The sequence below is a fragment of the Pinus tabuliformis genome, chromosome 6 (assembly GCF_031772625.1).
Source record: "Pinus tabuliformis cultivar Carrire ecotype Pingquan chromosome 6, CPIR1, whole genome shotgun sequence".
Lineage (NCBI taxonomy): Eukaryota > Viridiplantae > Streptophyta > Pinopsida > Pinales > Pinaceae > Pinus > Pinus tabuliformis.
In genome coordinates, this window is record NC_142292.1 from 1,412,994,064 (window position 1) to 1,413,011,766 (window position 17,703).

The window sequence follows — 17,703 nt, forward strand, 5'->3', positions numbered from 1 at the left end:
GGCGTATAGTTGCTCACCTGTCTCCGTACCAATGCAGCATCCTCCTCATCAAGGATTAATTTACTCAATGCAGCCATATATTTTTTGTGAAACTCTTGATCTTGGTGTGGTTTTCTCCTGCTTCCCCCCCCAGGTGCTGGTGTTGAAAGCCATGATGGATGATAGTATTTAGGTGTCAAAACATATGCTAATGCATGCAATGTAACATTTAGCATTTCCCATCAGTTTTGCACCTCTACACGAATATAATTGTACAAGGTGGTATCTCTAGGCTCAACAATGTCTTTAATCTGCCCCAACATGCTATCCATTTGCTCATACACCTCCCCAATTACTGGTCAATCTGAATCTGCAAACTTGATCATGTAATAAATTGGTTTGGTGAATTGCAAAACATATTTAACCTGTGACCAAAAGTAACTATCAAGAACAGTGTCCTTGACTGCATTAGCTCCATCTATGTCAGTGTTAATTTCATCCCATGTTTCGGCACAAACCAGATTAGTTAAAGCTTGTCTCACCTTCACTAGCCGCCTAAAGGTGAGGTAATAACTAGCAAATCTTGTCTTTGCAATTTTAAGCAACTGCAACTTGGAGTAAGTGCCATAGAAGTAGTTTACCCTTGTATGCCCTGTGATGAATTTAATGAGCTGCTTCCCTCTCCTGTAAAGCACAGTAATCCACCCACATTCTTTGTGCTTCACAATACCATGCATCAAAAGGTTCAATGTGTGAACCAGGCACCCAAACCAAAAGATGTGTGGATGAGTACACTCAATAATTTTTCCCGCTGCCTTACAATTTGCTGCATTATCTGTGATCACTTGAACCACATTATTCGAACCAACATCTTTGATTGATTTCAATAGGAGATCTGCAATGTTTTGTGCAGATGCAGTGATGGAGGAGGAGTCATGACATGTAATAAATACTGCACCACTAGAAGAAACACCAAGAACATATGTTGGTTTCTAATATTTGTCCACCCATCTGATACAATGGATACCCCAGAATCTACCCACTCATTTGTAAAACGTGTCAAAGCTCTTTGAACCTTAGCTTTTCTCTTTCTAATAACATTGTTCTAGCTTTCTCATAGTTGGGGGCCTTGTATCCTTTTGGGGCTTCATTGATGGCCTTTACCATTTCATGCCAATAGGGAGAGCGAAGCACATTGAATGGTACACCGCAAGCACAAAGAAAACGGACTATCTTTCCATCCACATCATCCCTCCCAACAACATTAAGGAAATCCCCTATTGTTCTTCTACCTCCAGAGCTTGCAGAAGTACCATGAGGAGATGAGCAGCTACCAATTTTAGAGGTTGCACTTGATTAAAAATGAGTTCTTTGTTTCTTGTTTTTTTGTTGTGCAGCCATCTCTATTTGGATGTATTTTCTTCTTTCTTCAGTTGAAATGTTTGGGCAAATTTGTACCCCCACAGGACCCTTTTTTTCATCACTGTCCAGCACCCCACAAAGATGCCTCCTCAAATGGGTATATGAACCACAATATGCTTTTCCTTCATGACAACCATGAGAGCACACAAATTTGTAAGATCCACCACCCTTTCCCCCATCAAGTTTGGTCACATAGTTCCACAAGGGTGTTGATGTAGCTTTCCCATATTGTGTTTCAGTGTCCTCTTCAGGTTCATCCCCTTCCTCTTCAAACCCTTCCTCCTCATCATACATTGGGTCACTCATATTGGGACCACTGTCCTCTTGTGTTTCTTCCCTTCTATTTCTATTCCTCTTTGCCATCATTAAAACCAAGAGTGGAATGATACATAGAAGCCAAAAGAACACCATCTTGGAATATGGATATAGGTGGTGGACAACCTGTAAGTAAAGGAGCAAGTAGTAACAATGGGAAAGAGTAGGAGAGGGAGGAGAAAAATACAAAAAAATTGTCAAAAAAATAAGGGAGTTTGGGGTTTGAACTTACCTCTTTAGCTCTTGTAGATGAAGTCCTCCAAGCTCTTGCTCCAAGCTCCTCCTCCTTCTCCTAGCTCCTCCTCCAAGCTCTCCTCTCTTCTCCTCTCCTTTCCTCTCTTCTCTTCTCCTCTCCTCTCTTCTCTTCTCCAACTCTCATAAACTCAAAGTGAGAAAATGAGGAACGAATGGGGGCTTTATTCTTTTCATTCCTCACCTTAATCTCACTCTAACCTCACCCTAACCCACCCCTTTATGTTAAGTTAACATAAATTAAAAAAAAAAAAAATTGTTTTTTTTGCCTTGCGCACGGCCTCCTTTCCGAAGCATACAGAAGCATACGCTTCCTCCTCTGCAGCGCCATGCTTCAATGAACGGGACGCGCTTCGGGACTTGGAACCGCCGGGGGGGGCGCTTCGTGCAACATTGAGTGGGAGTGGTAGAGTCATGGGCAGCAGTGCAGTGGATGAAGGGCATCAGGCCAAGCATCAGCAGCATAGACAACCAACACAGTGGATCAGTGTAGTAATTTTGCTGAGAAGTGTTACTAGAGCACATTCCTCGCTAAGAGGGAGTGTTGATTTTGGGTAGCATCGGATGTACTCTAGCTCCGAAATTTTGTGGAGGGGCTAGAATACATGAGATCTCCAGAACCTAGAAATCGTTTGGAGAAATTCCACCCGAATGAGGAGTTATTAAAATAATTAATATTTTTAATGGGGAAAATAAAAATATTAATGGGTATTAATAAGAATATGGGTGAGAAACTTCTAAGTGACGAGGATCAAGTCGTTTTTAATCTTAGTCTTTGATTATGGACTTAATCTCGGTCATTGATTCATCAACAGGAAAAGTATAGCTTGAGGGTCAGTCGGAGAGACACCATATTGAAAAGTCAGTTCGATTTTTATGGTGCGAGGTTTGCTGAGAAAATCGAATAGGTGATCTGAGTTGTAGTGAGGGGCAGTGGCAGAGAGTTGGATCGGAAGGGAGTTCTGAGTCAACGAGTACTAGGCAGAGAGGCAGCAATAGCATCAGAGAGATAGCGCAGAGGCCTATGGAGCCCAGGAAGGGGCTCACGTAGTGCTAACGCAGGCCATAAGGGTTTCTTGCAGTGGCAGTGCAAGATAATCGTCGGAAGTTCGAGATTTTGCTAGGAGTTCGATATTCTGAGCCGAGAGGGCTGAAGTCGAAGCTCTTGAGAGCAAATTGATCCAGCACAGAAGTGACGCAATCTCCCCGAGGCAAGACGCTCGCCCACACAAAGCATATTGTGTTGGGATTTTCGCAGTGGTTGTCGAAGTCTGCCATTCAATGGATAAGTTGTGACTTAGAGAACGAGGTAAACCTTCGTATGTATTTCTTGTTGCCGATATTTCTCTGAAAGGTTAGCCGATGTGAGAGGCAACCTATTGTACTCAGATTTTGCTTGCTTAATAATACAAACCCTCTAAACGCTGCACCAGTTTTCCTGAATTGGGTTTTTCCAGGGACGTTTGTCAAAAAATAATGGTGTCACTTGTGTATTTGTCTCGTTCTACTTTTAGTTCATGATTTGCATGTATGTGTACTCTGCAATAGTGTTTTCATCGCTATTTAAATAATTAAATAACTTGTTGAATGTAAAAACAAGTAGGAGATGATAAATCAGTGATTGCAGTAGGATTCCTGATGTGTAGATTCAAGGATTTTCACAAAGTGAAGATGAAATCTTCAACCTGATCCCTTTGATGGTGGTTGATGAACATGTATTAGTGCCCTTTTGGATAGTCTTCTTCCAAATGAAATCTCTTCTTCAATAAAAGGAGATTTCCCCTTTTATGATGACAACGCCTTTGATCTAGCTCCCTTTGATGATGGTGATTGATTAGGATGTCTTGACGCTTCCTCGGATGATCTTCTTTAAGGATAAGGGAGGGGTCCTTACTTCAAAGAGAGGGAACTTGTCTTATAGCCTTTTGAAGATGATAACAATTCCTCTAGCCTTCTTTGGATAACTAGCCTTCAAGATACTTCAACTTCTCTAGTGGTGAATGAGTGCAGATCAGAAATGCCTCTAGGGTTTCGACTTTCTCCAAGATGATGTGATCTTAGTCCTAGAAATGCTTCTCTTGGATGTTTATACTTTGGGCTACCTTGCATTGTAGATCTCTTCAACTTGATGAGGATCTTCAAACTTGATGAACTTCTTTTTCGATCTAGGGTTCGATGTAGATCTCAACTTCACTTTGATATCCTTCAACTTGCTTTGGTGTTTTTCTCGAGATTCGATCCTTGAGTGTCCCTTGATGAGATGCCCTTCCTTCACTTAGTCACCTTAGCTCCAATACCATGTTGAGAAATCTAGGGCATCATGAATTAGGTGATTTCTCTTTAATTAGTAACTGCTTGTGAGTGCTTTTTACTTCATTGGATTAGGATCTTCTTCACTTACATATTAATGTTCTTCTTCATCAAATAGCTACCAATACATGAACATAAATAGACAAGAGACACAGAAAGTAGGCTATGAGCTAGGGCCAAAACCTCTTACCCTTTGAGAGGAAAACCCGCACAAATTCTTCTTATAGAGATTCCAATTGACGAATACCAAGACCAAGACCCTTGACCTAGTTTCCACTCCAAGACCAAGATACAAGTTCTCTTGATTGTCTTCTGCTCTTTTCTTCTTCTCGACTCATCTTCCACTTCGACCTTCTTAGCACTGAGACATTATCATCACTGAGATCTAATCATTGTCACTAATATAACCTTACTGTATCATCACCGAGATGGAGACCTTCTTTCTGAGATCTTCTTCCTGTGGTAGTAGCGAGATCCTTTGACTGTGATGACAGCAGAACCTTCTTAATGAGGTGGCACCGAATCCTCCTAACTGTGGTGACACAAAACCATATATTGCACCGAAACTTTGACTATAGGAGACAGCACCAAAACTGTGGCTTATATACCCTTGACCAAATTGTGTGCTTCTGTTGTAGCACCAAGACTTTCACTCTAAAAAACCGAACTCCTATTCCTATAGATCCTCGTTGTTCCTACCTATCCAAGTTCCTTTCTACGATTTAACATCCGAACTCATCACTATAACTGTCCACCAAAACTTCAGAGAGATATCTAAATTCCTTGATTGTAGAAATGCAGAGATCCTACATGCATATATATAGTTGTTGACCCATATAAATAAGTGGACCTGTGATCTCGAAGAGGTGTGTCTCCATTAGTTGAGCCGACATGAGAGTTCTTGCTTCATCTTGAAGTCGTGTGCTTGTCTATTAGACAATCCTATAGATTTAAATACATTTGTAACATGCCCAAGAAGGGTTCTTCATACATGACATTGACTCTATTTGACTTTAATGACAAATCCTAAAGGCTCTCAATGGGAGCCATCTAAAAATAAAATCTCTTGCTCATGAAACCCATGGAGAAAGCACTAATAATTTTATTTTCTTCTTTTCATCATTTACAAAAGTCACAATTACATGTCATTATGAAGACCGAACCTAGTTACACTTTTCAACACATGTGCCTTGATTTTGTTGATATACATTTTTGGAAACCCTTTCTCCTTGCCTAGGACCTTTGGCCATCCAACACTCAATTTACCAATCAAGTCGTAGTTCTTATGCCCCTTCTTATAGGTTTATATAAAGAAAGCGAATTGCCTCCTATTGGAGCCTTGAGCCTAAATTGTGTCTTTCTTGTAGAAACTTTTATAGTGTCACCTTGTACCCTAACCTTAGAATATCCATTAAGTGATCTTCTCACTTACCGAGACTCCTCCCATCGATGAAAATCTATAAAGAACAAGGGGTTTTGGCTGTCGTGACAATGGGCCCTGTTACCCACCAACTGTGGGTATTATATATAGCATAAAATTTTCTCCTAGATTGTCCTCGGTCAAAATCCAACAACCCCTTGCAGCCACCAGATAGCTCAATGTGCCATTGTCTCCGCCAGCTGAGCCTGCCATGTGGTCCCTTGACCACTTATCATGAATGTATGTTTGAAGGTGGGCCTCTCGACCCCAAAGGTATGGCTTTTCGTTGGTATAATTGATTAATTTTCTTTTCTTGTCATGGGCACTTTTGGGCATGGATTGGTGGGCTGATTCGGTGGAAAGAGTGGGTTAGGCTTGTATTTTTGTCTCCACTACCCGACTTTGTGGTTACCCTTGGACTCCTTTACTGACCATTGGCTTTAGGGTTGGCACTACATGGGAAGTCCCAATTTTGGTTTTGTGGTCCCGCTTCCTGATACCACCTAAATCACTCCCTTTCCACTCATTTTATCCCCATTCATCTATTTTCCCATCCAGGTCCACATGTGTCCACTATGTCCACATGGGATTACCCTCCCCCTCGCCTTGTCCACACCTTGTGTCGGGCCTAGAACGATGCCTTGGAGGTTGATGCAGCTAAAAAAAAAGCATAATTTGGCCACTCTCAATAGGAAATGTACCACAAAATGCAAAATATGGTCGAGACATACAAATTTAGCACATGGGAAAAAGCCAAACATGAACTCTACCCCTTCTCCATGGCCATCACCCTGGTTCCTATGGGCCCTAGATCAACCCCCTCTTTTATTAAGGAATCCATGATTGTCCCAACCCCTGGTGGGCAATGAACTGCCCCACCTTAAGGGGGTATCCACTGCTACATATTACACATCATGCTCTCATCCCCTGGAGCCCCGAGCAGTTATGAAGAAAAGTCAATAAAAGGCAAAAGGCATATGAAAAAGGGTGGAAAAACAAATGTCGGGGTAGCTCATGTACCACAATTTGCTCCCTCCTACACTCATATACCCAGGTGTGGGCTTCCCCTATTATAGCTACCCTTGTGCCATGACATGTGGTCTGGATGTTTCCCCTCATCCCCACTCTGTTCCATTACTATATCATTTTCCACCTACCACTTGAGGAATGTACCATGGACATGTCACCCCCTTTATAGGTTGAAACCACCTAATAGGGTCCTTGATTAACCCCTTATTGAACTTGGAGACACTATTACATGCCAAAGACCACTATGGAAGGGCATGCCACCATGAAGTGCCCTATTGATCCCATGACTTGTAAGCTCTTTTACTTGATTACTCTAATGATTTGTTGTATTGGAGGGCAAGGGGATGCATTGGATCTTATGCAGGATTGCAGTTGGGTTTCCATTTCGGGTTTGGTCTCCCTATACCGGGTCCTGGCCCTCCAAAGGGCCACATTGGCACCTGTACGGTGAGCGTTGAGAGCCATGGGCCTCCACCATAGCAGGCAGTACTTCATGGATCCCCAGCACCACTCATTGATTGCTTGTGTTCCACCTTTTGGCTGAGGATGATGCACCTGGTTCACTATGCTCAGCCAGCTCCACACTTGAACCATGTGACTTGCCAGATGTTTCAGGATCCCAAGAATGTGTCCCACTGCAGAGCGAGGGCTTACATCATCCTAGCCCTTATAGAGGATCTACAAGCATTTTCGACCCACTTGGAGACCCATGAGGACATCCTTATGCCCCCACACCCACTTGGGAGCAACACAGGTACTTGCTTGGAAAACAAGGGGCCAACCCCTTGTCCACTATGTTTGGAGTCCATTTTCACATCATGGCACCCCTTGGACTTCATTAGGCCTTCTCAGAGGCCCAACGACTCACTATATTGATCATTCTGCCCTCTTGAGAGGCTAATTATTCTTATTATGGAGCTATTTGGTGGGCTTGTCACCAAAAGTATTGTTATTATGCACATTATTTTATTTTAAGGGCTCAATTAGGCCAATTTAGCTAAATCGAATTCATTAGAAAGTGTATAAATAGAAGTGAGATGATTAATTTTGATGATCATCACTTGGATTGGGTTATATTCTCTTGTGAGATTTTAGCTATCCTTCTTGGAGAACGCATTTGGATGAATTTTGATGTTTGGATCTCTTTCATTTTGTCTTAGAGCTTCATTATTAGCATATGTTGATGATTGGATATACTCTTTCTTACATGTAAGTACTCTTTAAATGCTATACTTGTTATTTTCTCTTGTCACATGCATGTTGCTGGGATTTTCGCTATACTAGGCTGAAATTTACTACTTTTCTAATGCGAAATTGTGGAAATTTGATCTTTTATAGCGTTGCATCATGTCATGGGCCATGTATGAATGAGTGAATATTCCTAGAGATATTTTGTGTCAAAATTTTATCTTGATAAGTCATCAAATATTGCAAATCAAAGTATAAAGACCTTGAAGCAGTTATTCTCATGCCCTAATGCCATGTGAAGTTGTTTCTAAGGCCTCCTTGACTAAGTGAATCCATTCCAAATGTTAAAATCTCCTTGACTCCATCTCTCCCAAAGGACAAGGCATTAATCCTCCATAGGTGATCACTCAAAAGCATATTTTTCCTCACCTCTCTCCCTTTCTTTCTAGGCCTAGCCCCCATAGGTGACCTAGGGCATCAATTTTCTCATGATTCAATGATTCATCCATCTAAAATGTTCGATCTCTTGCCCACTATTGCGTTGTTACGTTTTCTAGAGGCCCTCCAAATTTGAAGCAATTCCAACAGTGGGATCTTGAGATATTTCAAGCCCTAGCTTCGGGATCGATTCTTGCCCTTGGTTTCCATTGGCTAGTGACCTCACTAGGATCATTGCACCAAAATTACCGAAAATTTGTCCTTTGATCCCCTTCTCCCCCTCAATTAGGTCAAGCACACCCCTAGTTGATCAATTCCATCCCCTTGACCTAATTTTGGGTCCACTTGGTCTCGTGTGGTCCCACAACCTATTGAAGTTAATTTCACAAAGACCACTTGGAAACCAAGTTTTCAAAAGGATTTCTAGGACTAGGTATCTTTCTTACAAGTCTTATCCTCAAACCCTAGCCCTTGAAATCCCCTTAGTCCTTCCTAGGGAGCCTTGCTTCTCAAGCAAGCAAACCATACAATTGAGTCTCCCTTGTGAATAGGCCTTAGGAATCACTCCTCATCCTTTCATTGGCTCATTCATCTAGTGATTCCCTTTATATCGGGTCTCCTCCCATCGGTGAAAGTCCATAAAGAGTAGGGAGCCTTAGTTGAGGTGACAGTGGGCTATCGCTCCATCGTTGCCCTTAACCTAGCAGCTGCCCTTTTAGGATCGCCTCCTAGGACCCCTGCTAGTTTGAACGGTAACAGGCCCTCGCCCAATTGTTGTCACTTGGTCTAGTGTTAGCCTTGTCGGGCACCCCTCTCCAAGGCTTGCTAGGTTTTGCAGCAACGTGTCTGACTATAGAAATTAAGAAGTATCAAACTTGAAAGAGGGAAACAAGTATTGGAAGGAACACAAATTATTATCTGTGCATGGCCAGATGTTTGAAATTGAAACTGTGACTAGACAACACTGATATGAAAGAATGTGACACTTTAATCACGAGGCTTCAATGCTGAAGTTCACCATCTACCAAGAAGGTTGAAAAAATGACTATTATAACTATATAAAGGTAAGAATTAGTTGATATTTGAATGACATCCATTGAAAATTTCACCGAAATTTAACCCTCACAAGGAAGCAACTTTCAGAAGCAAAGAGACAGGACAGCATAAAACTTCAATCCACAATCTTTATTCTTAATCATGACATGATTCATCTAAACAGAAGTTAAGAGACACCTACGATTCAACTTCATTACTTCACGAGCAAGAGGAAGTGTATCTACAAAAACCCAATCAGAAGGAATTTCGACTGAACAGCGGCTAAACTCCTTCACAAGAAAACGTGCATCAAAGCGACGACAGTTGTGAGCCACCAAAATAACAGGACCACCAGCTTTCTGTCGAAACTTTATAAAATGGATTAAAATAGGAGCAAGGTCTTTCCACCTATTTGAGAAAAATCATTAATGTATCAGATTTATTACAGTAAATCCACAATGTAGATAAAAAACAATACTTACACTACAATTGTGTGTAGTAGCAACTAAAAAAACTTTGCAAAATGCATACCAGAACTGAAATATGATGTGCTTCAACAATGCATTGGATTTAGCTAACCGGTTCTATGGCTAAGATACAAATACGACTGGAAATACAGAATCGCAAAGATTACATATGTTATTCTTATGACTTCATTTCAAATGACATGAATGCTCACAGGCAACCAAAACACCCTTGCCAATGAGATGTAAGTACATAACCTGAAACTGACCAAAAACAAAATCCTTCTAATAGGTTGATTATCAGCAGAACATCAAGTTCATGTTTTATTCCATCAGAGTCATAGAGTAACATTTCAGGAACTAGAGTCCCTAAATCACATGGCTATAGTCTCAGGAACTAAAGTCCATGGGTACTTTAGGTGTCATCTATATTAGAGCACAATAATAAACTGTGTTATGGATGCAATTGCATCCTTCACTGTTCTGTGCATGTATCCAAATGCCATTGCTGCTGCAACTATAGAAAGAACTAAAACTAACAAGGTGTCAACAATATTAGAGCACTAAAATAAACTATGTTAACAATGTGATTGCATCCCTAAATGTTTTGTCCCTCTATCCAAAGGGCACTACTACTGCAACTATAGGAAGAGCTAAAACTAGCAAGAACTAAACAATGAAAACACAAAAGATTATGGCACCTGCACACCCAAGTGGGATGCACCTGCATATCTATATAGCATGGAGGAAGAGCTATCAATTGCAGCTCTTAAAGATATGGCCCAAAGGTTTCAATGGCTGACCCATATCCTTTTGATTCACAGGCCAATTTTTACATGTGTTCTTTCACAGGAAAACCTCCTTTTAAAGGCTATGGCAAGCTCTTCCCAAATTCATATGCTGAAAAAATATGGCTGGCTCAAAACAAAGCAATCTTTCAAGAAACCTGCCCTCATCCCACAGTTGTAGAAGCAAGAGCCATCTCCCTACTAACAGAACACCTCAACGAGTCCCAAAATATCACACCCTCAAGATCTAAATTGTTTAGAAGAAAGCCAGTTTTCCTAATTCAATATAAAGACTCTCAGCCCCAGCCCCTCTTCTCCCAGCAACACCTGGGAACTACAAATCCCCCCTGCAGAGTTTGATCAGTGACCAAAATCTCAGCAATGGTATGTTCTCTGTTTCAATGGGACCTCAAAGCGCAATCTAGAGATGGCAGGTTGCAACAAGGTATTAGAAAACCCCGGAGGAAATGAACAATTAGCGTTCTCTTGGAGCCTAGGCAAAGCCACAAACACTCAAGCTAAGGGGTATGCAGTGTTACAAGTAATCAACAAGCAGTCGCCCTGAGAATCTGTAAATTAATTATTGTGGGAGATTCATCCCTTATCATTAAGCATCTACACAGGCAGCTTCCCTTCAAACTTCGGACTCAGTTTGATTTTGAAAGGGCCCACCAAGCCTGCCATGTCCTACGACAAAACAATCATAGGGCTGATGCTCTAGCAAACCTAGCCATTAGGAAGGAGGAAGGTACAATTCAAATTAATGAGAGGGACATCGACATCCCAATCCCCTAATGATGATGCATATGACATTACTAAGAGTCCATCACTTGGCAATCACCAGCAATAGTCACAAGAACCACTTGGCAATTGCAAGCACACATCACCTGGCAGTGCAGTGGTCTCCCTGGACAGTTGGATGATGCTCCTGTGTACAAAACAATACATGGACTCACCTACTCCATCTTTCCCTCACTCTACATGGCTTCACACATAGCATATCTGGTTATCTCAAGCAAGCACTACATTATGATGATTCCTCTGCAGAATAAATTTCCCACTTGGTCAGGTTTCGTGGATGCCTTTCTCTCAATTCCCTCTGTGAATTGAGAGGAGACAGGCAGTTTAGATTAGATGCTCCTATTGTCCGGCTCATCCCTCCAGACAACTTCTGCATTGGGCACAAGCTTCAGAAAGTTTATTTGCAGGATCAGCATGGTACATGGAGCAAGGCAATGTACAACTAGGATCACAACGCAAGGCCAGGCAAGCAGGAAGAAGACAGTGTACTGTTCATCCACTAAAATCTCTAATATCCAGGATAGTACAGTTCATCTCCATCTGCAGTACTCTCAGCAGGCAACTCAGTGGTCCTCCACCATGGATATAGAAGAGAGATAGCAGCTCCAAAGGATTGAAGATGAAATCAGTTCACTCAAGGGTTAAATTGAGGAACTGAAACTCTCTGGCCAGCACAGCACTCAAGCTCGTTCCTCTTCTGCACAACCTGTATGCTCTCCCCCTCGCACTATACCTGATCTAAATGCAGAAGCTCCTCCTCAGGAGCCTGTTCCACCTCCATATCTCAATAATAACCCTGTTTCTCTTTAGCGTCTATGTATGTAGAGACAAGTTTTATTTTGGGTGTATACTAGAAAATACTCACGACCAGGATACCAATACAGGCAGTAATTTTGTTGCTATACTGCAGAAAGGAATCAGGATAGGCGTTTAGTACTGTTAGATGATTTCAGCCAGCACGTAATCCTTGATGTAATTTTGGAATTTTACTACACCCCAGATGCAGATTTTTCTTAATTTAAATATTCTTATAAGTTGGGAATAATGCCCCAAGGGCTGGAAAATTAGTTCCCTCAAAGTACAATTGTTTAGTGTTTATTTTAATGGGCTTCCTTGTGTATTCAGTTGGACAGAAATGAAATATATACTACTATAATTTACACTCTAGATTCAGCCTGCTACCCCTCATGTTGTATGAGGCCCTAATCCACATTTAAGGCCCTGCCCAAGGAGGTTGCATAAAGAGGTTGTTGGCTTGATTTCTATTTGTTGCTACTCTTGAAGCCTTTTTCTTCATTATGGATCATCATTTGAGGCACTACACATATTCGAAGGCATAGTAGCACATGTGGCTTGCTGTTACCTTTTGGAGCTTTTTCTACATAGTATCATGCATATTTGTTTGCTTGAGGGGACATTTCACACCTCCCTATGCATCGGCACATATGTGGAGGCATGCCACGTCAACAAGAGCTAGAGTTGGATGAGCGCCTTGCAACCTTGGCTTCTATATGAGGTCACATGATGGTGATGCATGGGTTTAGAGCCTTGATTGATGGAGCACTGATATTAGAGATGGATGGTTTAACACTAAGGGGTTCCAAGGTGGTTTAGCACATGTTTTGAGAATCATTCCACTTGTGTTGCACATTTTCCTAAAACACTTGACCTTTGACCCATGTTGTTGAGGTGGTTTGATGGCTTTAACATGTCGATTCAAGTTGTAGCTCATGGTTTTGATTGTTTTGGGTTATTTTGGAGCATTCCAACTCTCATGGCACATATCTCTAGAGCGCTCACCTTGGGACATGCATTGGTTTGTTGGAAAGATGAGATATATGCATTTATTGAGGAGCACACCATCACGCATGTCCCTAGAGAACCTACCTTCTGTTGAGACCTTTTGGGGGTGGATTGAGTCAAAGACACATGGATTTAGGTCTTGATGCACATTCTTTGAGGGCCTCCTAGTTTTAAACGGGTAGTTCTAACTACCACTGCCCACATTTGCAAGTTTATCTATGAGATCCACATATTGAGGAGGCAGTTGTCTTGGTTAATAAAGAATCACAACTACTCTTACTATTCTTGGCATGATTTTGGTATCTCAAGGTTGATTGACTCTCTCAGGTAGTTGAGTGTTTCCTTAAGCATTCCATCTTGGCACACTTATGAAAGCACAATTACCATTTGCACATTTACCAAAGGTATCCACCTTTGGAGAACTAATTTAGTATTTTCGTGGTCCCAAAGCCTCCTTTATGCAATTAAAGTGTGCAAACCTTCTAAGGATATTTTAATATTATGTGATTTGGCCAAGCCTTTCTTGGAGAGCCCCTTTCGGCATAGATTCTTACCCCTTCGAAATCAGATTATTTGATGAATATGGAATAAGAAATCTCAATGCAACATTTCGAAAAAAATTGCCCCCTCTATCATGTGTAAACTTAGTCTCCATTCATGCTAGTACTTGCCAACCATAGGGTAGTGTCCCTAGTCTTGCATGTACTATTTCCACCTATATATCTGTAAAATAACATAGAAAAAACAGCATGCAATGATTGTTTGACCAGCTATAGGTGGCCAAATGAGTTTATGAAATACTGTGTTTTAAATTGATCCATTAGGATCCCTAAAACCAAGAAAATTTGATGATCTCAAATTTTGATGTAAATGCACTCATGTCGAAGAGCTTGTTGAGAACTTTCTAACGACACTTGAACAAAGTCAAACGAACATCATATGAAAAAGTCATGGCATTTTGAAGTTTTCAAGAAACAGGGAAAATGTTTGCAAGGTGTGAAATGAGGCAACACCACAAGAGGACATGTGATTGTACGGAAAATACAGACACTCACGTTGATGCTAACATGTCGCATGACAAATGGACCGATCAGATCATGACACGTGGCATGTTGATTGTACAAACAAGCTAATGTGGCACGTTGATGTGGCATCTAAGCAATAACGTTGCAGATTGACTATGCAGTGACGTGGGCCAATCAAAAAATCCACCATGTCGCTGCCTCTAATTGGCCAAGAAGGTTCAAGAAATGGTTGAGAGAGCAGATCGAACACCTGACCTTCTCGGCGCAAAACGTATTACCAATATGCCAACCAACGTTCATTATAAGGCTATGGAACAAGCTTATATTTAAACTTTGTATGGCTGCATGTGTTAAAATGACATCGGCGAGGATCGATCCTGTGACCTCCATTGACAGCCCAAGCTATGTATGCCAATGGGCCAACTATATTTAAAGTTCAAATATTATCCATTGTCAAAATTTGGAAGGCCGCAAGGTTGAACATATGACCTCCACAGTAACAAACGTCAACCTTAACTATTTCACCACATCATAATCCTTGCAAAGGCCGACAACGAATATATTGTTAAAGTTTCAAAATTTTCCTAGTTCCAAAATATCTTAACGATCAAAGGTCATCACCCCGAGACCTCAATTTTATAACTCTACGTTATCACCAATGCACAAGGAGGCCTGCTATTGAAACATTTTATGCGGCTTATGATTTTATGCAAAGTTTGAAGACCAAAGCCAAGCAATGAGAAGGTCCAGATCAACCTAGTGAGTTGTTGTTTACAAATCTGTGTTTTTACCAGTGTGCCAGGGAGGTGTGAGTTGTTGTATAGTTCGACACCAAGTCCTTTTATGGTGCTACTTTTTCTATGTAATTTGACAAAAATGGGGCTTTTAATGTTATTTCTGAGCAGTCCAAGGATAGAAATCAGGAATGGAACTCGAGATCTATCTATTGTAAATTATGCAAGTTGCCAGTGTGCCAGAAAGTTGTTTGTTCACGAAGTGTGCAGGCCGAGCTAGTTTTGTTCCGAGACAATGAAGGTGGAGAATGGAAAACTAAGGCAGTTGCAAGATCTTTTCAAGCAAATCGAGAGCAAGAAGAACCTGAGATCAATGCAACAATCTTCCTAGAGCTAGTGAAAACATTTTGTTGCAGGATTGAGTTCCATAGCGATGTAATAAAGTATATGAAATGCTTCGCATTATAATAATGAAGTGGTTGCGCAATTGAGCGGGCCCAGAGATGTAGCCCAAATTGGGTGAACTCCATTATCAAGTTGTGCCTCTATCTTTCTTCTTGCTATTCATTTCTCTGTGCTACATTTTAACTACTTGTTAAGTTTTTTAATTTATGATAAGTCAATTCACACTTATAAGTTCAGAAATCAGTCAGTGTAATTTTTAGATCAAGTCTGGTATCAAAGTTGGCCTGACAAAATTTGCAAGTGTGTCTCACAAGCATGGGAAAAGAGTTGAAGCGAGAAAAACTACAGGAGCTTGAAGAGATTGACCAGCAGGTTAAGGAAAACAATTATGAATTGAGAAGGTTACTGCGAGTCTCAAAAGACAAAAAGCAAGAGCTGCAAGACAGATTGTTGCTTCATCACGAATTTCTTTTGCGAATCATACAATAGATGCAACTTTAGCTGCAAGCCATAGAAGAAACTTTGTCAAAGTTTTGGAGGACTGAAGAATTGAAGAGGAAAGGCGAGTCTACATAAATTGTGACTGACGTATGTAGTGTAAGTGATTCATTATGTTCTCTCTCTTCCTATCAAGATGTAGATACTCCTTTTGTTGCATTTGAGAAGCATACTTGAGGTGTTGGTTTTAAATTGCTAACCAAGATGGGCTTTGAAGGAAAGGACCTTGGAATCAATGGCCAAGGTATAACTAATCCCTTAGAAGTTATCGAAAGACCTTGCTATGCAGGGTTGGGATATGGCGAAGGAGAAGTTAAAGAATGCTTCAAGGTCATTGAAGAAAGAGATGCTTAAAGAGAAAAGCCTAAGCTATTACAAGAATCCCTTATCCAAAGCAATGGCACATCACTTCATGAGCATGATAAAGAACACAAGGCAGTCCTCATATAGGAAGGTCATGTCAACTGAGAAAAAAGACAAGACATAAAGGCCACCCTCCAAGTCGAAATATGGCGAATGGAAAGGAATTGATGTCAAAGAACTATTTCACTCATTGTAATATGAGTGGTCACCGGATTGAGAAATGTTGGAAACTCCATCCACAACTTCATCCAAAACAAAGCAAGAAAGTTGTGCAAGCACCCTCAAAAAAGAAGGTACCAAATGAAAGAGTGGAGCACACAATAATAGTCCAAGAAGTAGTTAATGAAGAAGATCAACTAAGAAAGGAGAATCCATTAGCTTAGTTGGGTAAGAAATGGGTAGCCTATTTTCATAGTTAGTTACTTCAAACTTTGTAAACTTCACATGTTGTGTATGGGATCCCTAGAAGGGAATATTGTACAAGTGATGACCCATTATAACATCACTGACATGCAACATAGTAATTTTATGCTTTTGAGACTGTACAAATCCGAGAGACAAGTTAAACCATGAATGTAGACCTATGGTGGACCAAGAGTTCCTTTTATGGGGAGTGTTGTCACTCAAATTGTACAAGCATGGTGCAACAACGAATTGGATCGGGGGTTGTCACTCTGATCCCCGGCCTCTCCGTTCTAGCTGTCTCCCAACAACAGGCTATGGGGGGTAGTCCCTATGGAAGATAGAAAAGCAAGACTTATTGGCAACCAACAATTCAGGGAGAAACAATTGACTGACCTAGCCATTTGGTTGATTTTAGCAAGTTCAATGGATTAGATTTAGTTATCAATGAGAGCAGTACCTTATGAAGTCAACTTACTTGCTTTTAGACCAATTAAAGACCAAGTAACCGGATGAACAACTGATGCTTGAATGAATGACTATCCTATATGATATGCAAATCCTACAAGCTAGGTCAAATGCAAAATCTTGGTTGATTTTAAGTTAGAGGCCTATTTTAAATATAACCTTCCTCTTAATTATTTTAGAACTAGTCTCTAGAGTAGGTTGTGAGATAGAAGCGAATGGGAAGCAAACAGAGGCTTGATTAACGATGCCTCCCCCTGTGTTCTAACCACCCGATGCCTCCGATGATGCAGAGACTATGGCTCTGACAATTGCAAGGTCACTGTGTTAACCACTAAAGAGTTGCTAGGTCCCTCAATCTAAATTGAGAAAGGCGGTCCTATTGTCTATCAACCAAGCTTATGCTTGGAGGTAGGTTATTACATGAAAGACTAGCTTAGAATGATATGCAAGGTCAATGAGTGATTCTTAAGGGGAGATTACTTAAATGCTTCTTTAAGTACTTAGTTATGATTTCCTTCAAGTTAAGATATCAAGTACTTAACAATGCTTAGAAAAGATAATCTC

The 17,703-nt window shown here is 40.9% G+C and overlaps 1 protein-coding gene across 1 annotated transcript in view; it reads right to left on the minus strand.

The window, feature by feature from the left end:
* Positions 1 to 17,703, minus strand: part of DPD1 (Polynucleotidyl transferase, ribonuclease H-like superfamily protein) — a 243,197-nt gene that overhangs the window by 43,201 nt on the left and 182,293 nt on the right. Inside the window, exon 3 of the mRNA XM_089426997.1 lies at positions 9,591 to 9,796. Within this exon, the coding sequence (XP_089283123.1) occupies positions 9,591 to 9,796 (206 nt within the window). The remainder of the gene's footprint in view (positions 1 to 9,590; positions 9,797 to 17,703) is intronic.